Source organism: Pithys albifrons, chromosome 3, assembly GCF_047495875.1.
Source record: "Pithys albifrons albifrons isolate INPA30051 chromosome 3, PitAlb_v1, whole genome shotgun sequence".
In the NCBI taxonomy this organism is placed as follows: domain Eukaryota; kingdom Metazoa; phylum Chordata; class Aves; order Passeriformes; family Thamnophilidae; genus Pithys; species Pithys albifrons.
The window spans coordinates 12,676,994-12,697,155 of NC_092460.1; the positions used below are offsets into that span (position 1 = coordinate 12,676,994).

Genomic DNA, 20,162 nt, shown 5'->3' on the forward strand with positions numbered 1-20,162 from the left:
TGTGGTGCCTTGGCAGAGTCACAAACTCTGGCTGGCAGCTGCTGCAGCTCACACTTGGCACTGAGTTGATCCATTCAGGTTCCTGGGAAATAAGGATTTTGTGTTGCTGCCTCCTCCTCATGTCTGGCTGTAGGTGTTTAGAGGTAGCTCTGCACTGGTTCACAGACTCTTCATCCCAGTGAAGTGAATCAATCCTGAAGGGGAAGGGTCCAAGACATGAATGTCCAAATGCTTTAGTGCAGCCTCTTTTGCTGCTCCCTGCTGGGTTCAAGGGCGCTGCCAGATGAGGTTGTGCCCGTGGAGGGGTGTTGGCAGGCAGGAGCTGCTGTCCTGTGCTCACTGCCAGGCCACGAGCTTGCTGGCACAACCCTTCCTTCAGGTTCCATCCCCCAAGAGCCAGCCAACAGTGGGAGCTGAGCAGTTGTAATAGTTAATTGGAATGCTATTGAGGTCTGAGCAGAACAAAACAGAAATAATCAGGCTTAAAACAAACAAAAAAAACCCCAAAAGCAACACAGTGTTATTTTAGAATAAAAGCACATGTAGCTGAACTAATACTCCTGACGAGCAAGGACACAGATTTCTCTCAGGGCATCCTGCAGTCCTGTAGGGGAGAAGTGACCTTATTTGCATTTTTCTTGTTCAGTTGCTGTTGGGATTTCTGCAGCATGGCAAGACAAAATTCCTCCAGGAGAACATGGAAATATCACAGCACTAACACAATACCCTTCGAGTAGGTTCCTTTTCCTCAGCCCTCCGTTGCCCCTTGCCCACCCAGCACTGACTTCAGCTGCAACCCCCAGGCCATGGTACGTCATGCCCAGGAACTAAACCTGAAACATAGCTCACATTTTCCACTGTGCTTCAAAAGCATGCAAGTTGCTCCTTCTCCCATTTCCAGAAGAATCTGTGACCTCCCCTGGCTGCTGCTGCCCTTCCTTCCAACCTTCTTTAGAGCAGGAGGTGGCTCTGCCCTCGCAGCGTCCTCGAACTCCCGAGTGCTCCATTCTAAAGTCAGCTTGAGGTTTATAATTTGAGATGCCTCTATCAGGAGCGTTTTCAGTTCTAATCAGATTTTCTAAATTGCTTAGACTCTTGCCCAGCATGAAGTCCTGCTGGAATTTTGCAGTAAGATAATTAAATTCCGAGCCCAGGAGCAGCGGGTCCCTCTGCAGCGTTGTGCGGGTGCAGCTCCACATCTTCTCACCCTGCCAGGGCAGCTGAGACAGGGACCCAGGATTTGTTTTGTAGCAGTGAATCATCTGTCTGTGGAGTATCCTGGTGCTGTTTCACCAGCCCGTTGGCTTCAGCCTGGGGTGGCTCAGAGGTCAGGGACATCAGGTGCTGCAGTTCACACCCCAAAGCATCAGCAGGAGTGCAATTGAGGAACGGTCATTTCAAAATCCAGGTTTTTTCCCCTGATCTGCCATCTTCCCACAGGAAAATTAAAGGAGCAGGATGCCAGGAAGGGCTATTAATTATCCCCCTTTGAACTCCCTGTATAATGTATGCACAAACAGCATAGAAATAGCATGGATTGATTATATACATCACAAGTGGGATACAGCATTTGGATATTTAAAGGATGTTTATATATATATATATATATGACATATTTGGAACTTGCTTCACAATACATAACACACTTTGGGTTTGTCCAATGAAAGACTGCAAAATTCTGAATTTAATGTATAATATAACCTTTATTCTTTTTCCTCTAAACTCTTGGAAACTTACATAACAATCGTGCTTTAATTATGACACCGTTTATAGACATTTAAAATGCATCTTAATTTATAAATATTTTACATTTGGTCCATAGAACAGGTTGCAATTTACTAAATAATACTGTACTCTTTTAAACAGGCTCTGTATATATTTTTGAATATGTATATATTACATATATATTTTTATATAGAGATAGATTTGCCTGGTGTTGGATATTTCCTTATTGCAAAAAGCATATATGATCATACAATAATCTTTTTTTTTCAGGGCAAGTACTACAAAAAAGATACAGCTATTCACAGTTTACACACAGAAGTTCTACAACACTAGTTTGTGCTATGTGATACGTTTGTACAGCTTTTTGCTAAAGAGCAGGTCTGTCAAACATCTGTCATAATTGTTTACAATCAAACATTAAATACTGCATTTTTCTTAGAACAACATGGGACTTGATTACATCAAACAATAAAGAGAAAGTTGGAATTTTTATCCTTAGTCTAATGAAATCCACAATTATGATGTCCATGTAGCATGTGTAATGTTTGTGTAGGATGTACAGGTTCCTCTAAATCCCAAAGACTTACAGGATGTTTGCATCTCAGCTATGGCCATTTAGGATGTAGCTTAGATCTCGTAGTATTTTACAATTGATCTATGAAACAGTTTAGAATCTACTGAACATACTCTGAAATTTTATGATGTAGTTCGAAATACATGTGTATTATATATATATATTATTTCTACATAATGTGCTTGACATTCTGAGAATAATACCTTATTGCAAGAACATGTTTGTCACCTTCAGACAAAAACAACGAAAAACCCAACATTCACAGGTAACATGTTTTTCACGTAGTAGTTCTACATAAATTGTGCTATCTAACATTGTACGGTGCACAAAAAGTTGCTGGAAAGCATGTTCCATTGCACAGTTCTGTCACAGTCGTTTACAATCAACCATCAGCTGCTACACCCTCCCTAATGCTCCGTGTCTGTCAAATAGCTGCCAAACGAGAAATGCCATCCGCGGCCAACGCTGCCATGCCACGCAGGGAAACCTCCCAGGAGCTGCCTGGGCATCCTGGCTGGGTGGCAAAGGCAGGCAGAGCCCAGAGCGGGATGGCATCGTATTGAAATAGCTTTCCCTCGTGCCTCCATCGCCACCAGTCACGTGGAAATCAAAATATAACTGCTCTCAAAGTGCTACCCATCCATAGTTTGTATTTCACTTATTAGGAACTGTTAAAATCCTTTAACAGATTAAAAGGAATTGAATCGGAAATTAGAATTTACTTTGATCTTTAAGCCATTGTTTTGGTTTCTATTTTGGTGGCAATGCAATAATAGCAGAATAATAACAGCAAAATAATAGCTCAAACACTCTGAGCTTTGATTGCAAATACTTTACATTTTACTCCTGGGAATCTTTAAGAGCTCTTGGATAGTACTTTGCTAAAAAAAGTTAAAACTCGTATTTCTGCCTCTAACATCTGCGATTCATGTCATATTGATTCACAAAGATACCTGCTTTTTATAAGAAACAGTATGTGTATTTTTAAAGAAATTTATGACCTCATTTGAAAGTCACCCTGAAAGGCAGAGCACGGCCAGTGAAGAGCCTGGGCTGTGCTGCCAGAAACAGCCCAATTTGCTCTAGGAATGTTTGTAAAGGCTGTGGCTGCTGTTAATTGAAGGAAGTCTCTTCCCCCTCAAATGGCCTCAGCTGGAACAAATTTTAAGGGCAGACTTTTTCACTGGAAATCACTTGTTTACAAAATGTTTCATTCTTTTGTACAAAACAACCCAAACTTAATTTTACTCCTGCAAAGTCAGAAATAACAGTCTTGGGATTCAGTGGTAAGAAACAGTGATAAACTACTAAAAATCAGCAGCACAAAACTTCAAATAGTCGTGCTAAAAGGTAGATTAAAAAGGTCTTGGCACATCAATTTACAAATTCCAAGGTATGCAACTATTATTGTGAAAGGATAAAAACATTAACAGTCTGTGGATTGCCGGAGAACACAAAACACTGTCAACATCTGAGCTCGCAATGGCTGGATCATACCCATGGCGATTCCCTTAGAGCGGAGATGACCTTGTTGCTTTTTTTCTCTTTTTTTTTAAATTTTTTTTCTTTTTTTTTTTTGCCACTAGAGGTAGGTAATTATATTCTCAGACATAAATTTTGTGGTCATACTCAACCGTATTTTTTTGTTTTTCTGGAGGAGGAGTGGTACTTTTCCAATGCAGAAATTTAGATGTAGGCTTCTTTGTTAGCCGAGTTGCTCTGCTGGGCCTGGTCTGGCCCGTTTTCAGGGTGAGTGATGTCTTCACTTGGCTGAATCATCACTTGGATGCGCTGTTTAAAGGACAACAATAAACATGAGGCAGCCAAAAAACTGTTTCTAAGCTTGCTCTTTTTTTTTTTTATTATTATTTTTAAAGATAATCCTAAACACTTCTGTCGAGCCATTAGAACTAGAATTACCAGTGCCTGTCTCCCCAGGGACCAAACCAGCTGCAAGCCACATTTTACTGAACAGAGTTTTAGTCTTCTGAACGTGACAGCAGGAGCTGAAAGGCCTCATGTAGAATGCTGGATGCCAGCAGGCATTAACAAGGGAGCATGCCCAGGGAAAAGAAATGAGGAGGGATGCAGGGAGCCCACCCACCAAGCACAGGGGCTGTGAGTCTGCTCTGGGCAGCACGGACTCCACTGGACTTCAGGCCTGGGGTTCACCTCCCCACAGAGCACAAGGAACCAGAAATACTGGCTGTAGCTTCTCTGAGTGTATCACAGGTAAAGCAGATTTGTATTTCAGACTACTTTGTTCCTATTCTGTCTGTCCTCATCCTTCTGTGCTCTCCATTCTCAAAGTTTCCCTGCCCAGCTCAGGTTCATATCGTGCCCACTCACTGGTGTAGGCTCATCCCATTACCCAGTGCTTGTTTGGTAGTGCTTTCAAAAACATGACCTTAATCCACAGCAAGACTGAGATGAGGAACTTTTACCAAGTTCTTATACAACTCTGCCCAAGCAGCAGCTGTATTTTAGAGCAACAATTTTCCCTTTGCATGAGAATATTTCTGTTAGACCCAAAAAAAGATATACAAAAAGTAGGAGTTAACAACAGGCAGTAGGGAAAAAAAACCACAGAATTTTTTTGTAGAATTCTTTGAAGCTTCACTGAGTTTTAAAATTTGCTGAAGACAAGTATTTGGATCAAGATCCGAGCATTTCATGAGGCATTACTCGTCAATTCTGCTAAAGATCATCTGGCCCTTTGCAAAGATGGTTCTGTCAGCTGATTTTAGAATTTTCCAGAAACACTGACAAATGCATTCTGACAGTGTTTGGTTCCCACAATTATAGAGGCAGAGATGCAAGTTTCAGTACTTGGGTTGAAGAACTGGCTGTTATGCACAGTAAGAGAGGGAAAACTCAAGATGCACCCAGATTAAAAAAAATTAGGTATGCGGATTGTAGGTGGTTCCTGAACAGGGTGTGGGTCAATAACCTTATCAGCATTTCCCACTCCTTTAGCAGCACATTTCTGAGGACTTTAAAACTGGCTTTAGCCTCTCCTACATGAGAAGCCTCATCTCCTTTTAAAAACTGGAATAAGAAAGCAGGCAGAGGCTGAGAGCACAGTTCAATGACAAAAAGGCTTCTAGTGTTCTTCATGAAGTAACTGTTCACAGAAATCCCTTAAATAAAGACTAAGGGGAAGCGTTCCCAAGGTTTTTCACGTCCTTCCTGCCAGCTGCAGCAGGGCAAGGTATGACTCTGAACAGGTGTAGTGCAGAACAGCAGCTCAAGTCTTTGAGCACATCGCAGGGAGATGCTAAACAGGGTCACTGAGCAGACTCAGTCAAAACAAAGAGTTATGTGGGTCAGTCCTAAGAGTCTGATTCCAGTTCCCCAGAGAATCCCCTGCCTTGATTCATGCCAGTATGTCTTGCATTAATTAGGACAAATTTACATATTTTGTAAACTGCTACTTTCTTTCTAGGTGGAAGGAGCTGGAATGCAAAGTGTCTGCAACTGTCAAACTGGAGATAAGAACCACATGTAAGGTGGGCAATTATGTTTAACAACAGATGGCACAGACACTCTCTTGCCTTTTTTCTGGTTGGTACTTGCTTTTATGTTTTTCAGCTTGATGCAAAATAACTGGCCTAAGCAAGGGAAGAAATATCTAACAGCAAATAACTGCCCTGCAACCTTTGGTCAGTGTGCACAGGTCTGAGGATGGTCAGCTGTTGTAGTTTGGGATTATTATGTAAATTCTCTCCCCTGCCACTTAACTGCCCAGGCCAGCGGTTAACAAAAGAAGTAGTTAACTGTTGATGGCTGGGGTGGGGGCAGGTTTGTCTCTTTTGGTTTCTTTTTTTTTTGATTTCTCGGGAGTCTTGGCTCGGCGGAACGGGGGAGTGGGGGCTCGAAGGAGGCAGGCTGCTCTGCTGGTTACTGCTGGGGTTTTTTCCTGGCTGTCTTGCCGCTGCCCACCTCGGACTACTTTTCGTGCCGTGCTGCTGTTGCTGCCTGCCTTGGATTTGCTGCTGGTTGCTCGTACCTTTCTGCTTCTTGGACGGGGAACACATGGGGAAGAGACTGAGTCCATCTGAAAGCCCACTGCTCGTCTGTTTCGCTGGAGAGGGACTGAAACTCACTCTGCAGCCAGCTGTGACAAGGACACTTAAGTATAACCTTTTCTCACGGAGAAAAAACCTGCTGGGTTTTGTTGTTGTTTTGTTTCTTTTGGTTTGTTTTTTTTTCCCTCTCTTGTGGTGTTGGGGAAGTGGGTTGTACTAGTCTGTTTACATATATATATATATTATAGCAGTTATCCTTCTTGTATTAAAATTCCTTTTCTTAAATTTGATAAAGAGTGGTGTGATTATTGTGGAGGAGGCCCCTCCCCTGCTTGTGGGTAAAACATTTTGGTTTTTTCGCCTCAAACCGAGACATCAGCAAAAAGAGACTCACCTGTTTTAAGGAGCCTTTCAGGGTTAGAAACATATATGCCATGTAGCCTGGTATCAGCACCATAGAAGACAAAGCCATGAACCAGCCAACTCCTTGGCCCCACTTTGGGAAAACATAACTTCCCATTGTGAGGGGAGTCATTTGGACAGCACTGAAGATAAACACTCCCTGTAAAATACAGCGGAAAGGAAGATTTGAACAATATTCCCAGAGTGTTCTGACTTCAAGAGTTTTTCTGGAGTTTCCCAAGAAGCTTCTTATCAAAATGAATATTCCATATTAACATTGTATTTTCATATACATAACCTGCACCTCAGATTATCCAGGTATCCTGCTGGGGGTATCCACTGGTACTAGTAAACTCCTTTGGTAACCTGTACAGAGCCAGAGGGTAGGGGAAGCTGTGATCCTGGGAATATCTGCATGCACATGTGCCCTGGGCCATTGAGCAGCAGCACCCATGGGTTGCTTTTGTGTTGTTTTCAAAGTGTGATCAGTTTTCCCAGGGAAGATCCCTATCCTGGGCTACTCCAAATGTCTAAATCAGCCTCCACCAGGGAAACCTGCTAAAGTGACCCAGGAGAGAAGGAAGGTCATTCTTAGCTCAGGCTGACCCTTTGTGCAGACTGTATTCCCAGGGGAGAATGCAGAGATGCAGATTTTATTAGCACATCCTCATTCCTCTGAACTTGACTGGCAGCAAATTCTGCTGAGGACTTTAGGAGAAACCTGATCAGTTTTACAGACAGTGTTGGTCATTTTCCTGCTGCACCACTAAAATAAACTAAATGCATTTCTTATGCTTTCCTGAACACTTGTTTTTAGAAAAATAAAAGCTGCCTTGTCTGGGTGGGGATGGCTCAAGGAACCCTCAACATAAACACATTTCTGTGTCTTTTTAGTGCTCTTTGTTTGCTTTTCCATGGCTACGTGTATGGGACTATCAGAGAAATATCAGTGAGGGGCAAGTATTGTGCCATATGTAATAGTGGCTTCTTGATTAGTTTTTTATTTTGCATCTCAGTTGATTATATTATGTGCAGTAAATTTAATTTTTTTCTTATTATTATTTCATGATATACTCTTTGGGATTAAATGGTCAAAGTTTGTTTTTTACAGTTTTCTATCTCTGCCAATGAAAATCTGGGCTAGTTACCAATTTCAGAAGTCTAATACAAATCTTGGCTTCTTTTTTAGGGCATGAGATTCCTCTAATGACTCTAGTTTTTTGCTTATTGACTTCAATGGAATTTCTGAAATCCTTAAAAAAGGAATGAGGGTCAGAGTTAATATGAACCTGTGGGGGTGGAAATGACAATGCTGTAGGACACAGGCCACTTCATTTACATCATTTGAACCATATAATAAAAGTTTGTTCCTTACTGCCACAATGATAGGAGTGAAAAAGGACCAGCAGAGTTTCCACCAGATGCAGGGTCTGTATCCCACCATCTCTTGGATGTTGTCATAAAATCTATTAACACCTAAATATAGAAATAAGAAACAGTAGAGGAACATATCAGGCAATTCAGTCAACTGGAAGCTCAATGGTTCTGAGACACTGTCATAAATGATGAGATATATTTGGAAGCTCTACACAGATCCCAACCTTACTTTTCACCTATCTGAATGGGAAAAAAATATACAAACTCACAAGCACTAAAAATCACCTGTTCTCTTTCTTTCATATCCTCAGTAAATAATTAGAGACCTGCAAACTTATTCCAATCCAAAGACTGAGGAAGTTTGTAAATGTGAAGGTGAGATGCAAGAAAACCACCCCTGGTTAATTCCAACTCTTATTAGAATGAGAAATTTAGAGTGTATCTTACAAGCTAAATTATGAAAACCCCCCAACCCATTCTAGCATTAACCAGCTTTGCTCTGGTGCACACCATGTACACGCAGAAGTGGATATGAAACCAAGGAGGAGCCCTCCTGCTGCTACTGCCCATGAGCTTCCCAAAGGTCTGTCTATCACAGTATTTGTAACTTTGATTTCTTCATTACTGAGCTGGGGTATTTTTCCATTTGTGTGTGCTGGATTCATCAGCTGTATCTTTTGCCCAAAAAATGGTGTTCCACCCTCTTAGTCCCATTAAAGTCCAGCAGGAAGACCCCAATTTCCCAGCTTTTCAATGAGTTGTGTAACATAAACAGAGGTGGCTTGGTAATTGTAGGAACAGCTAACACAGAACTAAGGTCACATGTACAAATATGCCACAGATCCATTACTATTTATAACCAGTGCCTGCCAGTCCAGGCTTCTGGGTATTTTAGGGCAATTATGCCCTAACTGACCAAGGTGCCCGACTCTCACTGCAAGATCCTGGAGTGACAGAGCCATTTCTGGGCAGGAAACATTTCAAAGCCACAAAGCCCTAAGACATTATGTTGAGAACAACAGCACCAAACACCTCTGAGGAGCAAGGCTTTTCAAGGAAGGGGGATGAGAAAAGAGATAAGATGTCAACTGTTTAATATTCCTGACACAACCACCATCTGATGACTTCCAGGCCTGTAGGCAGGGTGTTTAAGGAGGCAGCAGTACCTTCCACAAGCCAGCTTTGGGTGCCCAGTGGAATTACATGCATAGAAACCAAGGCCAGTTTCAGTTCCACCCTCGGCATGTGCACACACATACCAACAGATCAGAAGGTAAAGTACCCTTATGATGTGCAAAACTCAGGGAAAAAATAAAAAACATGCTGTTTACCATAGCACCAGGATATTGAGATGCATTCAAAGAATACAAGGAACAAGAGACTCATTCCGCTGGCAGAGTAGTAGTCAAAAAGCTTAAACACATAGATTCCACCCTAAAACATATAAGAAGGGAGTGTTAAAATACAGTAAAGGCTCCAATTTCAAGAGAGACTAAAATGTAAGCTACAAAATAATGGTTGTGAATAGGGAAGGGACATATTAGTCTCAATTAATTAAAGTGAAAGTGTTAAAGTTTTAGGAAGCTTGAGGTCAATAATGACAAAAATTAAGATCGCTGCCAGAATCTAATGAACTGGTTTCATTTCACTTTAGTCTTTTTTGCTTAATAATTCAATTCTCCTCAAACAGTTTGCAATCTAGAAGCAATGTCAACATCCCCAGCTGCCACTTTTTGGATTGTAAGAGTGCAGACATGTGCATTTTTTGTCCCCTGAACCCTGGAGCACACGCTGCATCCAGGGACCACAGGCATTTTACACTGCCAGGTCTGTGGCTGCTGCTTTAAATCCAGGCACAGTGGTGAGGGTGGATCCCCGCACTTCACTGCAATTATTCCTGGTTGGATTGGGGAAGGCAGATCCTGTGTGTCAGACACAGCCCCTGGTGCCCCACAGCACATACCTGAGTGATATTGGACAGCCCTATCAGGTAGGAAACGATGCAGACGACAGCAATGAAGATTTCTCGTCGATTGCGCAGCAACTTGGGAAATTCATCCACCAGAGCTGTTATGAATCCTTCCACAGTGCAGAACTGCAAGGGAGGTTGCACATCAAACACAATGCAATGCACAGCAGGATTACGTTTAGGAGAGGAGTTTTCAGTTGTACCCAGCACTGGCCTACAGGTGCATCCATTCAATGATAAATGAAAATTCACTTGACTTCAGTGGGAGCTGTGCTTCTCAAAATCCTGCTTTCTGTCTAAAAAGATCTGTGCAAAAAAATTCTCAGCTTGAAACGCACTTGAAATTCCATACTATGAACTATGGCACTTGGTCTGTGAACAGAAAGTGCTTTTTCTTCTGATAGAGATGATACACCTGCAGCTGAGGGATTTGATCCCTTGATCCTACAAAATCACTTCTTTTGTATGTGATTTTCTCACATACATGGAAGTCAACTGACACAGGAAGTCTAATCAGGTTAGTGCTTCATGGTGAAGGTTAGAGACACGAGATTGAGTCTTACATGTAATAAATCAAATAATTTCTGTATCCCCAGAAAAGGTTTTTGCTGAGAATATGCCTTCCACACTTCAGGACTTTTCTCTCTGTGTGTTCAGATGAATTTATCATTATGGCTGAAATTGTGAAAACCAGAATGTGTGTAAAGTTTTATTAATTTTCAGCAGTGCAATCAGAATTCAACCAATCGTTACAGCTTCTGTAAATTACAGTGTATGAAATGTTTTGCTGACAGACAGAAAGTGCAGAAAGCATGACAGCCTGTAAATATATATTTATTTTAATAATATTAGACTACCTTCCTCAGCTGTTAGTTGCCTAGAGACAAGTTCTTTCAAGAATAATTTTGACCCAATTAATTTCACAGCAGTTTGCCCCCAGGTTGAGCAATAGGTGTTAATGTGAAACCTGAACCTCACCACAAGACAAAGAAACAGAAAATACAAACTTTCAGCTTTCTGTCTTCTCACAGGATTAAATGCCCTCTTGGTTTTTGTGTGGTTTGTTTAACAGTTTGAAGTCAGCTTGGATTTATAGAAGATAATGGATTTTCTGTACTGGATGACTAGTACAGTGCTAAGCCAGTAAATGCCACACTCCTGTGTGCTGTGAAGGCTGTGCTGAGGGCTTGGGGTGCTGGTTTGCCAACTGCAGCTCATTGCCAGTAGGTTAACACATCTTCAAGGAATGGTCACATAAAGATGAACAAACAGCTCAGAAGGCAGGAGGCACCTCCCAAACTCCTCCAAGTTTGTATGGTAGGTGCTGTCCTTGGTTCTGACTGTGTGGTTGTTAGTTCTATTAACATTAATGCTGATTAACAAATGCTTTTTTTGACCCTTTGTTAGTCCTTTCTAAAGGGTTTTATATTGTGCTGTGGGCTTTTTTTTCATGTCACAATAAACACTTTAAATGATTCCATGACTTGATTATTTAATTGTTTCATTTAGGCATTCTGGAGAATATATTGTTTGGATTAGCAAACCTCCCAGGTTGTGCCTTGCCATTCATTTCCAGTTGTCAGATACCTTATTTAACCTTCCTAAAGCCTCAACCAATAAATCCTCACCACTGGAAAGTGATTTCAGAGCACACCACACATGGAACACCCACAGTAATGACCCCACTGCCTACTGAATTTGCTCCAGACATTCCTATGCTTAGAATGAAACGTGTGCTGCATCTTTTTGCCCCAGTGGTATGATCTCTCAGCAATATTTGTGGTATCTAAATCTTGTAAAATATATCCCAGTGTCTCCTAAATAGCTGAACAATGAAAAGGTATTTTTAATATTGTGATTTAACGGTGAATATCACCAAGAAAAGTTCCTTTTGCCTGCACAATAGATTTTCTGCCTATTTTGCATACACTTCTAAACATTTTTAAAAGGGCAAAAGTGTCTTAACATAATTTTTTTTTACTCTCTCAGGGTACTGGCATCTTAATTTTTCCTCAGCACCTCCTATTCTTTGTATGATTATTTTAGAAACCCTTCTGCATGACTTCCACCGCAGAATTTCTAGGGATAGGTCAACCTTGCACCACAGAACTGCAGAAAATGTGTCTTGTTTATTCATTTTCACACCAGTTTTACCTGACTGTCAATGCCGAGCATGAGCAACATGGAGAAGAACAGTATTGCCCACAAAGGAGAGATTGGTAACTGTGTCACTGCTTCAGGATAAGCCAGAAATGCCAGTCCAGGGCCTGGGAGGGGAAACAGGAGAGAAAACATCAGTGCAATGGGTCAGTGCTGTGACTCTTTGGTCCTCTAGGTGACAAGTTGGAGGTTTTTGGGATGGCTCCGACACGGACGTTCCTGACCAAGAGGGCAGAGTATGTACCTTGCTTTTAAAATGAACCAACCAAAAAATCAGGCCCCAAACCAACCAACCAACCAACCAACCAACCAACCAACCAACCAACCAACCAGCCAACCAACCAAGGAGAATTCTAGATGAAGTTCAGAAGCTGCCTTTGCTATACAAAGGTGGCTCTCAGGAGCAGCTTCTGAACTTCATATTGATAGCTGTGATCTTCTGCTTTGCACCATGTAGTTCAGAAGAGAAACAAAGACAGCTCAAAAGTGAAGACATTTTACAGCATATTCCCATTTGTTGTTCCATTCCATTTTTAATCTTAAAATACACATTTTAATGAACTATGTAGTTATGAACAGGCAAACATTTTCATTTGTGTTTCTACTAACTGCTGAGGGGGGCACAGTGTTGGAAAGAGAATATAAATTATTATTTTAAAAGGAGCTCTTTTTGATCTCATAGCATAGCTGGAAAGCAGCTGATGCCAGGTTAACAGGGAAATCTGTAGCAAACTAAATAATCACAGAAATAAAGTTTATGTTCTGCATCTAAGGAGAGTCTCTGATTTTTCAGTTCTCACTAAAAGTCTGTGTGTGACAAGTGCTTGGACACACACAAACCACTGGAGCAAGGACAGACATTAGCACCTGAACTGCTGGTGCAATGAGGATTTTGAAGTAATTATTTGCTAGCAAGGGTAGATATGATTAGAAAGACTTCCAAATGGCAGTGCTAACAGCAAAATAAACTTCAGATAAATATGTTAATTTCACTCTGTTACACATTGCACAGAAATGAATTCCACAGCTTTTAATAATGTCATTTGTTTTACAAAGCTGTATGAAAGATGGCAAAACAATATGACTCACAGTCCTAAAATCAAGCACCAGTTTCTGAGCTTGACAGGAGAAATAGAAAACTTAATTAAAGAGTCAGATTTTCAGATATCCTTTGCAATTAGTGGTCACAGGAGGTTATGGGCATCTTTCAGAAGTCGATTATCTCAGGTGCCTTCAAATGCACTTAGGAGGTTAATAGGATATAAAAATATTGTTGTGTTTGCAGGTGTGGCCTTTCTATAGTTATATCTGTATAAAATACATAATCCCAAAAAGCTTATTTCACACTCCACTAACTTTCCAGAGCATTTTTGATAACGTTTATGCCATCATCATTTTGTGTCTAATTTCTTTGGATGTGCAGTTTATTGAAGATTATTTTTAGGGCTTAAATTCTCTACTTTTCTAACTAATGGAATATTTCAACAACAGGGTATGTTTGCTAGGATATAGTTTGTCCACCAGTGACTTCCAACCAAGCTTTCAGTTATCAGATCCCTCCCTGTGGCCAGAACTGCTAAGTGAGTATCTGGTACACCAGCTGGGTTAGGGCAACCATCTGCTCTGCTGCTTTAAGCTTTTTCATCTGGAAGACAGACAAGAAACTGCAAAGAAGAGCATAATCCTTCCATGGACATCTCACTGCCCTAAATAAAATGACTTTCATAATAAAGGGGACCATAAAAAAGGTGTAGGACAGCTGAGAACTGCATCTGCCTCCAAGGGCTCAGCTTTTGGAAAAGGAACTTAAAACTGAATTTGAAAAGACTGGCTCAAACCCACCTCCCCACCCCCACCCTCTCCATAATGCCCACCATTCCTCCTTTCAGTTTGCTTTTAAACCTTCCACTAGCAGGAGGCTCATAATCTGATGTCACAGCCAAGCAGCGAAGCAGCAAACTGTGCTGCCACCTCCTGTAAACACATTGCCTGCAATGCCAGCGTTCATTGGCATTCCTTGTGCCAGCCCAGGACAAGGGGGGCTGACCACTCCACTCTGAGGGCACCAGGCAGCTGGACATGAAATGACCTTGCTGGTGCTGCCCAGGGAGGTTGGCAACGATGCTCTCCATGTCACAGTCAGACCGAAGGGACAGGGATTGAGGGAGGGATTTGGAACAGTTACAATGTGGATACAACGTACAAACAAACAATAACTGATGGCACTGCACAACTCAGAGCAAAATAAATTGGATACCTGATGCTGCAACATCTGCAATTGGCCTCTTTGTGACATTTGCCATGAATCCAACGATGGAGAAGATGACAAAGCCAGCAAACATGCTTGTGCATGAGTTTATGCAGCACACAATGATGGAGTCCCTGTAATAAAGGTAAAGCAGTTTAAACAGCGGGTAAAGCAAATTTTCATCACTTTTTCCTGTGAAAAGATTTTGCGATTTAGGATTTCACAGTCTGGGTTTCACTTCATGCTGGGTAAAACATACTGTCTCTCCCATTAGTGTAAATGTAGTTATACATCTTAACCCTAGTCAGACATGACATTTAATATTCAAGACTACACTTTATTTCAATGATCTAGTACACAGAAAGACAGAATCCAGCTCCAGCTGAGACAGGCAAGTGCCACTGCCATATGTGCAGTCATCTGCTTACCTGTAAACATTATTGTGGAAAGGGTTGTAACTTCCAAGGGCAATCAGTGAACCAAGACCCAACCCATAGGAGAAGAAAATCTGTGTGGCAGCATCCAGCCAAACCTGATTGCAGGAAATAATTTTTTTTTAAAATCTGTTTCTGCACTTGAGGAGCAGGTCATATGTCTGAAAGGTGAACAGTTAGTAGTGAAACTTTTGTTTACAAGGATGGAATATTTACCTCAGAGTCTGAAAGCTTACTGAAGTTGGGAGTTATATAGAATAAAATGCCTTCCTTTGCTCCAGGCAGGGTTACACCACGGAAGAACAAGATAAGCAGCATAACATAGGGGTAAGTAGCAGAGAAATAAACCACCTGATGTGAAGAAACAAGACATGGTAAGTGTGGAAGGAAAATGTTCTGTGCTTGTTAACACTTCTGAAAACACTGCTCCCTGAAAATAAAAAGCAACTGAAGCTGACTCTTCAAACTGAAGCATTTATCAGTGGAAAAGCTTGGTGTGTGGGGAGGAGTGCCTGCTCTTGAATTCCCTGAAGACCATGTCCAAAGGCTGTTGCCTATTTTTCTGAAGGTGGAATATAGTGGATTAGGGTATTTTCACATGACGGCTCACACTTTTTAATTTTTTTGGTATTTCACAAGGAGAAGTCCCAAAAGCACAAGGATCATGGCATCAGCCCCCTGCTCGTAAAACAACATCTGGCAGTTTACTTTTCCCACTCTCTTCTCATCTATGTTATGATGCACAGGCTCCCACTCTCCTGCCTTTTCAAAAGCCCTGTAAAAAACCACTACAAATTTAGACATCCCTCTTATTAAAATGGTTTGGTCTGAGCTCAGCGAGGCAATGCTCAAATTCAGCTTGAATTGGGTCATGGTTACAACCATCTTGTCAAAATTTGACAACTCATTCTTTCAGAGTCAAAAAATCCTCTGCACCAAACTTGAGGTCTTCTAACTCAACCCTTCAGTTGGGTTAGAACCTTCATGGCCATGGCTTCTCATTTCCCTAAGATTTCTTCCTGCTTTTTTGCCCTGGAGAAAGGTCTGTCAAGAATATAATTTCCTTTAATTCATAGGTAAATTCTATTTTGCACTCAGCAAACAGCCAGACTCCCAGAAGCACAGTGAGCAGGCAACCCTGTGCAACAACCTCCTTCATTTCTCCTTCAGCACGAGGAGAGGAGGGAGCAGCTCCTCCCAACACTTCCTGACGTATCCAAGTCCAGCGGGAGCTGTGCAATAAATGCACATTCCTCACTGAAGCCAAAACATTGACTCCTCACTCTGTTGCTATACCAAGCAGGTATAATATTCATCTGTCAAGAACAAGTAGATGTATTTTTAGCCAATTTTATACCTGGCAAAGCCAAGAAGTCTGTAAGTGAATGCAGCATTTGACTGTGGTCAGTCCTAACTACAGCTCTTTCAAAAACATGGGGCTGTATCACTTCAAGAGAACAGAAATTAAATACTTCAGAGAGAAATGCTGGCAAAACTGTCCCCAGTGCCTCTTACCTCAAGAATTTTTAGAATATTTGACTAAAATATGCATTTTTAATGGAAGGGTGTTTATAGCACTTTTTAATCTTACCTTTCCTGTCCAGCCTACCCCCTTCCAGATACAAAAGTACACCAGAATCCAGGCAATTGCCAGAGTAATTGCCAGTGGCCATCGGATCTGCCCTGGCTTTTCCAATCCATCCGTCATTTGGTGCATGTTGCGTCTGGAACGAGCCAACAGAAGGGAGCATTTGGCAACTGGTTCAGAAGATATTATAGGAAGGACACCAAGCTGATCCCTGCACATGCACAGGAATGAGACAGAGGAAAATGATCATCTTACTCCCAGAATTCCACCACGGCACTTGTCATGTTGGTGGTGTTTGCTAAGGTGTAATTGGAGAAGCAGCGGTCGGTGTTCCAGGGGTTCTCACAGTGTTTCCAAGGAAGAGTCTGTTGAGGAAAGAGAAAGGAAAACCTGAAGTCAGACACTTTTTAAGCAAAGCTTTACCCCAGGTATCTCTGTCTTTACTGGAAATGACAGTTGAGTGGAGAACTAACACACCTGGAGTTCTGCAGAGCACTGAGCTCCCTGGGGGATGTCTCTGCCAAAAAAGTTATTTAACTTTGTATCAATTGAGTGAATCACATGCAAGAATATTTCTTTCTTTCTTTAACATATCAGCCCAAGTGCTCTGGGGTCTGATAACCTCTCAGCATGGGAGTACATTGACACAGCAGAAAGGACCTCCTGCAGGGCTTGGTACCTCTTGTTGCACAAGAATAATAAAGGTGTGATGATTATTGATCAGAGATTTTCAGTTTCCTCTCAGGTCAGGAGATAATGTTTTTAACATCTATTTTCTACGTGTTTCTGTTACATCTCTCAGGAATTCTGAGGAGGAGCAGAGCCTCTTTCCTCACGTTACCATTAAAATGAACCTCATTTACATACAACTTAGATATTCTTCTGATGGCAATTCTTGGAAAATCCTCTTACAGAAATGTTTTATCAGGGTATTGCATGTTTTATATACAAGGATAAGAGGCTTCAAGGGAATTAGAAGTCAGTGTTCATTTAATATGGGCCTGAACACCATTTCCAGACTATGAGTGGCCTTTCACATCAATAACAATTCTGAAGATAACAAAGAAGAAATGGTCATGTCACTCCCAGACAGTAATTAATGCAAATTTGGTCAGGGGACAATTCTTTAAAGCCAAGAACAAGCAAGCATGAACAGTGTTTATAGAAGAGACAATTGAACAATGATGCATTAATTATTGAGACTTATATAAGGATGCTTCCTCAGATGGCCAAACCCCACTAATCAGACCAGACTTACTCAGCTGATGAATCACCCTTGAGGGGAAGGGGGGGGAAGGCAGCTAAAAATAAAGCAAACAGGAAAGAAAAGAAAGCAAAAATAACAACAACAAATGGAGGTTCAGAGCTAATCAAATCACAGGCATTCCATTCCATAGGGATTTCTTTAATAAACCCCTCTGTTATTAAACCACATTGCAATGTTACTATTTCCCAAAGAAATAATGTTTGTGTGGCTGCTATTGAAGTAAAAAAAATATAATTAATTATACACTAGAATGTTTCTTGGGGGAATGACTGGCCTGTAGGCACAAAGTGGTCTTGGTGCTCTTGGTGGCATTGCCAGGGCAAGGAGTCTGAAACCTGAGCATGGCTTGAAGCTGCTGGCAGGGAAGGAGAGGAACAGGCAGAGATGTTGTGATTAAATGGCAGAGGCAGGTCAAAATAAAATGGTACAGCTCAAAGTTAAAGCTGTGACTCTGAACATTAAGATGAGGAAATTAAAACAAATTGACAAGAAAAGAGAAGCCTGTGGCTCCAAAATAACCTATTATTAATATTTCTCACTGACATTCTTGAAAGAGAAAATTATCTTTATGGTTTTCTGTTCTAAATTTCTTTGTGGAGAAAAAAAACAATTGAAAGGGAATTTTTACAAAATAGTTTTTCTTTTAGTAAGAAATAGCTTATCCTACAGATTTCTATGCATGTTGTTTTAACCTCACATATTTATACCAAGACAGATTAGTCAGGTATCTACATCATTTTGCTTCACATTCAATTCCAACCCCCTTCTGACAAACACACTTACAGTGGTAAAGGAATTATATAGGTAGTATATGGCCCATGAAATAATCACAATGTAGTAAATATTTAGCCAAAAGGAAAGGACTGCAGCAGCCAGGCCCACACCTGCAAGGAAAACAAAAAGAAAAAAAATAAGAAACTTTCAGTAATGTCTATACAAGCATCAACAAAAGAGCTGCAGTTCAGATCAACACATGGAGCAGGTGCCATTGCCCAGTTAAAATCTTAGAAGTGCCACTACAAAAAGGTCATTTATTTTGGGGGTGGCTCAGTCACCCATGAATCCAGTGTCAGTGTGCAGTTCTCTGGGTGGTGCAGTCACACCTGATGTTGCTGAGATTTTACCGGCATTTTACTGACATTTTTCACTTCCAGGAAAAAGAGCTGATTCAGCTCATTCTCTGAACCATCAGCCCCACAAAAACTTGTGGCAGATGCACACTATGAGAAGGTGGTACAAGACCAGTTGGGCATGTAGGACACAGATCAAAGTGTTTCATGCTGTTATGTCATCTCAGACTCAAGAAATGGCAGAATTCCACACTGAAAGATGCTTTGTCTTTACTCAACATGGAGACTTCAGGGGTATTTTAAAATATTCAAGTTGGTGACAGTTGTCCCATGACATTAAACAGGAGGAAGTACTTACAATAATCAATATAATGCAAAGCAAGGTCTGTTCTAACCCCTACCAAGAGCAGTAACTTGAGCAGAAATACTTCTCTGTGAGAAACAATTGAACCTCTCTGGGTTTTCCCAAGACTAAATTTCCCAGAACAAAATTCAATCTAAACAAACTTCCAGCTCACCCTGGGCTAATTGTCAGTCCTACTGTGTGAAGTAATTTATAACTCAATGTGCAACTTGCTCCTCTACTGGTCCAGAAATCAGCTCAGGAGTTCTGAAGTGTCAAAGGATTTGAGATTAGAAGGGTGAAAAGCATAGTTTGTGAGGTTTGTAGGTCTATGCAGAATTTAGATCAAACCCCTGAGATTCTGTCAATCAAACCTGAAACCAGCTGAAAGTCTAAGTATGGAGTGAGCTTGTCTTAGGCAATTCAGTATGAAATTACCATCTTTGAGGTGCTTGGCTTTTGAATTTCAATAAAGAACAGGGAATACAAAGCTCTGTGACCTCAACCAAAGGAACAGTTCCACACCTGCTCAGACAACTACTGCTGGATTTAATATGCTATTTTAAACAGTCTTTATATGTTCCTACAAAAAAACCTCAAAAGTTTTTGAAGTTCAAAAATAAGTTTGTTGAGATTCTAATGCCTAACTCTTGCTATTTTGAATGGGGAATGAATAATATCCTGTTTCATGTTTCAAAATTTGTCAGCTACATCTCAGAAAATTAGTAATTTCTGTAGAAAATTATGGTTTCATTTTCTTGCCCTGTCACATCCTTGCCCTGTCACTCTGTGCAACTTCTGCAGCTTGCAAACAAATGAAAAGTAATTCAAATTCATATTTTACCTTTGAACATTGGAGCAAGTTTCCACACTCCAAGGCCTCCTATAGATGTATATTGACCAAGGGAACACTCCAAAAGAAACAGTGGCACTCCAGCAAAAATTAAAGTAAGAAAATAGGGGATCAGGAATGCACC

General features: G+C 41.1%; 1 protein-coding gene across 2 annotated transcripts in view; it reads right to left on the reverse strand.

Moving 5' to 3' along the window:
• Window positions 1–1,689: 1,689 nt before the first annotated feature.
• Window positions 1,690–20,162, reverse strand: part of SLC6A1 (solute carrier family 6 member 1) — a 60,558-nt gene continuing 42,085 nt past the window's right edge. For both annotated transcript variants that reach the window (XM_071550483.1, XM_071550484.1), the window contains exons 3-15: window positions 20,030–20,161; window positions 18,556–18,656; window positions 16,761–16,870; window positions 16,509–16,641; window positions 15,134–15,268; window positions 14,912–15,015; window positions 14,493–14,617; window positions 12,230–12,342; window positions 10,070–10,201; window positions 9,438–9,540; window positions 8,105–8,205; window positions 6,722–6,889; window positions 1,690–4,090 (exon numbers count right to left, since the gene is read on the reverse strand). In XM_071550483.1, coding sequence (XP_071406584.1) covers window positions 3,986–4,090; window positions 6,722–6,889; window positions 8,105–8,205; window positions 9,438–9,540; window positions 10,070–10,201; window positions 12,230–12,342; window positions 14,493–14,617; window positions 14,912–15,015; window positions 15,134–15,268; window positions 16,509–16,641; window positions 16,761–16,870; window positions 18,556–18,656; window positions 20,030–20,161 — 1,562 coding nt within the window. In that variant the 3' untranslated portion in view covers window positions 1,690–3,985. The remainder of the gene's footprint in view (window positions 4,091–6,721; window positions 6,890–8,104; window positions 8,206–9,437; window positions 9,541–10,069; window positions 10,202–12,229; window positions 12,343–14,492; window positions 14,618–14,911; window positions 15,016–15,133; window positions 15,269–16,508; window positions 16,642–16,760; window positions 16,871–18,555; window positions 18,657–20,029; window position 20,162) is intronic.